The sequence below is a fragment of the Priapulus caudatus genome, unplaced genomic scaffold, assembly GCF_000485595.1.
Source record: "Priapulus caudatus unplaced genomic scaffold, Priapulus_caudatus-5.0.1 Scaffold251, whole genome shotgun sequence".
Lineage (NCBI taxonomy): Eukaryota > Metazoa > Priapulida > Priapulimorpha > Priapulimorphida > Priapulidae > Priapulus > Priapulus caudatus.
The window spans coordinates 314,718-322,968 of record NW_014577312.1 but is presented as its reverse complement, the minus strand read 5'-3'; the positions used below and the strand labels follow the sequence as shown (position 1 = coordinate 322,968).

The 8,251-nt window shown below is 34.9% G+C and overlaps 1 protein-coding gene across 1 annotated transcript in view; it reads right to left on the bottom strand.

The window, feature by feature from the left end:
* Nucleotides 1-718: 718 nt before the first annotated feature.
* LOC106808063 (nucleoporin NUP53-like) overlaps nucleotides 719-8,251 on the bottom strand; it is a gene marked incomplete at its 5' end in the record, with an annotated part of 15,642 nt that continues 8,109 nt past the window's right edge. The window contains 8 exon segments of the mRNA XM_014810621.1: nucleotides 719-2,021; nucleotides 3,310-3,477; nucleotides 3,747-3,875; nucleotides 4,812-4,881; nucleotides 5,566-5,619; nucleotides 6,611-6,728; nucleotides 7,178-7,328; nucleotides 7,892-8,003. Coding sequence (XP_014666107.1) covers nucleotides 1,947-2,021; nucleotides 3,310-3,477; nucleotides 3,747-3,875; nucleotides 4,812-4,881; nucleotides 5,566-5,619; nucleotides 6,611-6,728; nucleotides 7,178-7,328; nucleotides 7,892-8,003 — 877 coding nt within the window.

The window sequence follows — 8,251 nt, the reverse complement described above, 5'->3', positions numbered from 1 at the left end:
CTGTTTCACTGTTTACTGTAACATCATCCGCAATTGGTGGGCTCCGGGTCGTTACAGGGCTTTGTAAGTAATCATTTAAAGGTCTTCTCTCCACCTCTCTTTCCAATTGCAGTAATTCTTCAAAATCATTCGATGGGAATGATTTTACGTGATTGATCACGTAGCATAAAGAATAAAGAACAAGGAACACACTGAGACAGATACGATTAAAATGTGAAGGTTTTACCATGTCTCAAAATTGTTACAGTTTAGGCATATGTATATCTTGATCTTTTGCATTACATGAATATACTGGCCCGTCCTGTTCTAAAATTCATTGTTACAAATGTTAATTGTTTATTGTGATGATGTCATTAATATGTGATGTGTTATTATAGCTACATATAGGAAATTATAGGAATAATAGGAATATAGGAATAATATAGAAATAATATATATAGGAATAATAGGATACATATATGTAGGATACAAATATGTAGGATACAAATATAGGAATACATATAGGAATAATAGGAAATTATGACTCCCAAGCTGCATGCTATTGGAATACTTTTTTTCGGGTGAATAATATTATAGTGTACCTAAAAATAAAGATAATAACTGTATGATACTTGGTACAAGACATAACCCTAATAGTACAAAATAAGTATACCTGAAGTGTTCGTAATGCTCAAAATAAACACACCAGTTCAACTCACAACAAATAGAGCTAACAAAATTTCAAGTGCCAAACAATAAAAACATTTCATTATTCAGAAATTGACAGAAGTCCATGCTCATACTTCAATCACAACATGTGCTAAATGATTACAATGTTTACAAAGTTTTATACAACATATTTATCATAAGAAACAATAAGAACATAAAGAGCAACCGATTACAAAAGATTACTGCATTACAAGAGATAAAATTATTACATGCTACGATTGGAATAATGTCTCTGTATTGCATTACATTTTACGTTGAGATTATGTGCACTGCACAATATCGTCACCTGGGCGCATACGTATAACGAACATTAACACTAGGTCACTTTACTTTTTACCTAACATCCCAACTATAAACACAAACAGGACACAGAAGGCACTAAATTATTTATAGTACATGGTTTGACAAGGATCATTCAAGAAGTATCGTTAGATTTTGCACGTATTAGATTTATTTAATTACTTGTATCGGGCACATATTTTCTAGAATAATGTATTATAAAACGCATTTTGTTCACAGCCAGGTATTTACATTACGAGCCACTTTATATGTATATAGACTTTGCGCCATGCAACCATACCGAATTCTGTACAATGCCTACCAATTTTTGGGCAAAATGAGCCATTCCTGAATTCTCAAATTATCTCTTATATTATAGCTATAGAGATGCTGAATGATTGCAATCATCAGTGTTATTGAAACAGTGATCCTCTTAACACTGACATAAATACAAATTACATCCAATTGTACAAAGTGTTCTAGCCTATTTTTCTCATGTAATGCACTCAATTGCAATTCCAAATATCCAAGTCTAGAAATCTTTCAAATTAATCTGGAATAAAACCCTAATACGACACGTTTATTTATATCGGTAATACTTGACATTTTTTCTGCAGTAGTATTCACCATAACACAAAACGTTTATTGCTTTTTTTGCTAAGATTATGGGTTAGGGGTTAGGTTTGATATGGTTACTGAGTAGCAAAAATTTAATTTCATTACTTCACGAATATTCCTCAACTGCCATAATTCGGCATTGTTATGGTACTCAAAGAAACATTTTAAAATAGCAAAACTGACATATGCACACTATATTCAATAAGGGTTAAAACATCAGGGTTTCAACCCAGAAATGTTCATTCATAACAATATAACCCATCTTTCGGTTTCCTTACCCAGTCAGGATGTAAGTGTGGATGGTTTCAGTGAAAATGTGCTATTTCTCTGCTTGATCAAGATTACCAACCAAAGATGTATTCCATTGCATTTGAAATTACGTTATTACTTTTCTGTGGAGTCCTTCCAGCTACTACCTGAAAGATAGCAAAGTATCACGTAAAATGTGCATTTCCACCATGCTCCAAGTGCTATATGCTTCAGTTCTAAACCATGTCTGAAAAAAAAACTAAATGAAAGTGTCAATGACACTATAGCTCACCTTGGGTGTGATGATATTTAAAATTTGGTATGTGTTTCATTTATGATGGACCGAATTGTGATCAAAAGTCCTTATTCCCTGTTTTATACTAATAGAAATTTTACCGTTTTGTTTTAGGGTTAATTTTGATGCGAAAATAAATGTTTCAGATATGAAAGTCGGAAATCTGGGCGAGAGATGGCGCTACGCCTAAATGATCGCCATTTTGGTTTTCGATTATCGCACAAATAAAAGTAATAAAATATTCCAGTCAAATTACTGTAACAAAGAATCTAAAACACAGTATTACACGTAGGTATGATTAGGTAGGTAGGTAGGTAAATTTAACAAAATCAACAAAATGAATCTAGATGGCCATTTGCCAAAAAGTTGGCGTGGCTCGAAAGTAGGTCGACTGGCGTGCTCCAAAATAGGACGTTCAATCCTCTCCCATAGGAGTAACAACTGCATGCAATTTGAAACATGTGGGTCAAACGGTTCTTGAGTTATCGTTGACCGTAGGCAGACACTGAAATGCATAGTGAAATTGCCAAAATCTACCTAATTTGCATAATTTAAAAAAAAAATCAAAACCCCTGTGATATGTTTTGGGGGTCAGTCGTTATTTATTCACATACCAAAAATGAGCAAAATCCGTTGAACCTGAACTGAGTTATGGCCACTTCCATTTTTGCCAAAAAGTGGGCGTGGCTCAAAAGTAGGTCAACTGGCGTGCCCCTAAATAGGACGTTCACATATCTCCCATAGGAGTAATAACTGTATGCAATTTGAAACATGTGGGTCAAACGGTTCTCAAGTTATCGTTGACCGTAGCCAAATGTTGACGGACAGACGGACGGACGGACGTACGTACGACGCCCCATGGCTATGGCTCATCTTGATGATGTCAAGGTGAGCTAAAAACTGCACTCTCATGAGTAAACTACACCATAACACGTACTAATGCCTATATAGACAACATGTCTGATCCAACTTTACACAGCAATTGCCTACATGAACACCATCATAACATCAGGGGTTAATAACAATGACAAATATTTACAGAAAAATGTACATAATTATATGTACATACAAAAAAATGTACATAAATGTACAAAAATTTGTAATAACAATTATATTAACCCCTGATAACAGGTAATGCCTAAACGGACATGAAAATATACCTCATGCTCACTGCTTGCTGCCCGATATGCAGCTGTAAGAGGCCTGATGGAGGCCCTGCCTCCACCTGTCTGTTCAAACGGACTCGCATGATTGTTTACAGACGGCTTCCCTAGCGTACTAGTCGACAATAAAGATGGCCGACTATTAGTTTCTTGTGCCATCACAGACTGCAATAGTGTAAAAGAATATTTTTTAGTAAGAATATCTTCAAAATCATTAATAATATCTAATGATTTGTTTTAATTTTAAATGACTCTATAACATTATAAATGCCGAGCCATGAAACCTAACAGGAAAAAATATTAGAGTTCAAGTTATTTATAATTCAATTTTCTATTATTAAGATGCCACTACTGTCTTCATGCAATACTTGATAGTAATATGAACAAATTAGATTCTACAATTTGAAGTATGTATAAACTTCATAGCCACTCACTTTGTCTATACATCGACTAACTCCAACCATGATTTCATCTCCAAACACCCTGCCATTTTTGCTAAGAGCTTTCTTGGCCTGTAGTTTTGACTGATAATGTATGTGTAACCAGTTTCCTTTTGCAGCCACCTGTTGAAGTATATTCAATAATTATTTTCTTATTGAAGAATAATAGAATGATATGCTATAGGTGTCTTACATAGGAGAATGCTATCGAATTAATCAAAATGCTATTTCCTGATCCCTCTCACAATTTACCGCCATTCAAATACTATTTAAACAACATTTGTGTGACCTCCATTATTCAACGAAATTACAAAATAAAAAACAAAAACAATCAACAAACATTTAAGAAAAGAATTTTAAGGAAAACATCTTAATAAATTACACTGTCTCTATTCATATTTACAATTATTGAAGTATAAATGACTAGTATTTAATAGCGCTATTATTATTTATAACACTAATTCATTCACAAGGTAATAGCCTCAACTTATCCTAAAATCACATGTTGATTTGTCAGTATTTCATGCAACACGTCAAGGTTATAGTGCTAGATAAACGAAACTAATACAAATTGTGTGTACAAGTGCCATGCCTCATTAAGAAATTAAAACTTACAAATACATTTTACACGCACGCACGCACGCACGCACGCACGCACGCACGCACGCACGCACGCACGCACACACACACACACACACAGTACAAAATCAAGGTGCTGTAATTAGTAGCTCCTGAAACAGTAGGATATTAATAACATGGATGCTGACAGCTCTAATTCCAAGATTCATCTCACCAGAGGCACCCGTTTCCGCTCATCTTGGTGTCCACACTGCAACTGCACCTTTAACAAGTACACAATTTAGGGGCCAACTACAGGTAGATGGCTACAAACGAACTACGCAGCAAGGCTACCCAGCATCTTCTACATAAAACACTGAAAATGTTATTAGCATGGTATAAACATGATGAAACGAATGCACGATAAATGCATGCAAGTGACGTGATGGCATGCACGAGGCAATATATCTATATTTTCCCTGTATAGATGGCAGCACTAACCTTATGCTCAAGAATGTTGCCGTATTGAGAGAACTGTTGTAAAATGTAGGAAGCTGCAGCCGGTGGAAATCTGAGAACACAAAAAATGTTACTGTAATACAGCCCTTCAACATGATTGGTTTGGCCAAATGAATACCTACGTACAGCAGTTTTAACCTTAAAATATAACAGTACTGATCTGAATTTCAGTGAACTTCATGCATTAACAATTACATATGATACAGTTACAAAAAGTGCTCATGTAACTTATTAAGTTGCTAAAGGGGGTCGCACACCAGCCGATTTTTCACGTGATTTGATCGGCCCGATAAAAATCAGCCGATATCTGGTAGGTGTGCGCGTTCATTTGTAGACGATTTTACTTACGATTATTTTTAACATAAACATGTTTGATTTTGAACCGATTATTTTGAAGCGATTTTGTGTAATCCGACAAGATTTTGTGGTGTGCGCGTGAACTCGATGAAAACGATAAATATTGAACAGCCAATAGCTGAACGTGCCCGTGTCACATGACATTTACATTTTATCGTAGGTTTATTATGACATCACATTTTATCGTAGGTGTGCGCGTGTTTATCGGAAGGCGTCGCGATGAGCCGATTTTACAAACGATAAAGAGATTTTTTAATCGGACCGATTTTTGGGCTGGTGTGCGACGGCCTTAAGGATAGGAAATACAGTTTGAGGATGATTAATAGAATGGACAAAGGTCAATGTTTAGCATAATGTGTGTGTAATAATAATTACTCACCCAAACACTGTTACCCAAGTCTCATCTAGGTCTTCGTCAGCAGTGAGGTTTTCTCTGAAGAGAATGAATCTCTGAATAAATTCAGGTTTTCAAAGTTGAATAAAAATATATTAAAGCCTGTATTACGAGATTTTTGCTCAGAAACACTCAATCTGAAAAAAATATAGCTGAATATAGTCTCACCTGACAGCGGAGATATCACTGATTACACCAACATTAAAAACACTAAGATTTTATGCAGTTATAGCATAGAAAATGGATTTGACCACATCATACCAGCTCCGGATATTATCGTGTCCGGAGAATCCAAAATACATATGGCGCCTTCAAACCAAGTGCATATAATTAAAACAAAAGGGCATGCAATTCTGTGTGGTAAATATTATTGACTTTTTATGTCAATAATTCAGAGCACTTTCTGTCATTGTCATTCCCATGTTACTATCTGACTGGTAATCCACAAGCTTCTCTAATAACAGACTTTACGCGGTATTAGTACTACACTCCTGTTACGCTAGTATGAACCTCTGTGTTTACACTCGGACCTGATTTCTGCAGTGCGAGTATTTGCATTACTACACCCTGGTTGATGTCTCGCGCTACCGCGAGAAAGTCCGAGAGATGGCAACAGAAACCAAAATCAGTAAAACAAACTTGTAGTCGTGCAGGTTTTGGTGAATACGAAGGTTCTAAGACATTTTATCGTTACTCTAGACAATTGCTGTTACTCAAGCAATAACGGTAGGTATCATGAAAGTGGGGAAAACACTGGAAAACTCTCGTAATAATTACTTTAACTTCTTTTAACACTAAGTTCTATTTCAATCTTCTTTAGATGAATGACATTGTCTATCAATTTTGTTTTGAATATTATTAGACTATATATCGATAAAATCATGCTGGTTCAAAATAATAAAAATGATTTGAAAAAATTTAAAAATTGATTTTTCACCTTTCCCATAACAAACTCCGATATTCGATTAATCAATTTTTAGGTATCACTGCATGAAAGTCATGCAGACACAAACATGTGTAACCCACATACCCTTGTGTGTAGAACGGATCAAGTTGTGCAGGTGACGGTGGGGTTGCACATGACTGATTGCTATTGTAAACAGCTTGAGTGCTCGCTCCTACTGGCTGAAAACTATTTGAGTGTAGACCTGGAAAATGTACACACGCTTTAAAAAATTTTACCGGTGAAAATAATACAATTACATGCAATTATTATGACACTGTCTCATGAATTATGCTACAACCACTAAAACACACAAGTTTGCATTAATGTGCATTACATGAAAATGGTATCTGCTCAAAACAACCATAGGAAAAATAACTAAATTCTTTCCTATAATTATATTCTCAACATATTGAAAACAATTGAATTTATTAATATGCTTCTATTAGTAATGTTTCTTCATTTTCAAGTTATACTAATTAGCTTAAATCTAGATATTTTGGGGAAGGTATATGATGTGAAGTAACCTTGAGATTGTTTATCTACCTTTCACAATCTCTGCTGCATTAAACAGCAGCAAAATATAACCAGACATTCTTCTTATCTATAATATATAATAAAGTCAGGACTAATTTCCTGCAGTAGTTCTCCTACCTGAAGGGAATGTTGTGCCTTGGAACGGGGTTAGAGTGCTTCCAGGAGTTGGAGTGCGTCTGTTGATGGGCGTACTGGCATGGTTTGTGCTAGAGACATTGGGCACATCTTCTGCTGATGCCAGCTTAGCACACTGTACAGAATAGTCTAGCTGCAAATTTATTTAAAAAAATGAAATCATTAAAGTAATACTGAAATCAGATCGGTATGTATCAATAGGGTTGATACGCAGAATGCAACTTTTTTTCAAGAGCTTTCCACAACATAAAATATCTGTTTCTCACAACTGCAAGCATCTATCAGAATACGATCAGTGTTCCTCATATTATCCTATCAGTAATTAGTGAACAAACCTTTGCACGGACCAATTTTTTTCTATTCAAACAAGATAGGCATCTAGTAAATTTCAAGGACTTTCCAGGACCACACAATAAATTATGTTAAACCAGGACCAAACTTAGTTTATTTTCCAGACCTGAAAAATGACACTTAACATCTAGGAAAGCCTAGTTTTTCCAGCATCCATATTGTACTCTCTCTGATCAGGATAACTAAGATCCAATGTGTAACAATTAACAGAAGCAAAAATTTTAAATGAATTTAAAAGACTGATATGTAAACAAGCCGTTAGTACTTGTATTTATTATATAATAATATTGTATTTGTATAAAGTTTTTTTTTTTAAATAGTCCATGATTTAACCTAAATGCGCACCTTTCTTCTTTCTGGAGAAATCAGTGAACTGTCTAGATGAGAGCTTTGGTATCCTGATCCATCTAGTAGGCCTTGTATTGGGGGTGCTCCAGATTTCTCCTTACCTGTTCTTCTATATTGTCAATCACAAAAAATAATATAATATTAAAGATTAAGTAAAACTTTTGAACGTGAATGTTAATCAACTCTCATGTAATATGAATCTTTTTTGGATTATAAACATTAATGAAAGTATCAATGACACTGTAGCTCACCACAAAAAAGGACACAAATGAGTGAGTGAGAAGAAGTAAGTTTTAATTGAGCAACCATCGACGTACATTATAGAAACGAAGAGTATATGTGGGAGAACTCCCATTA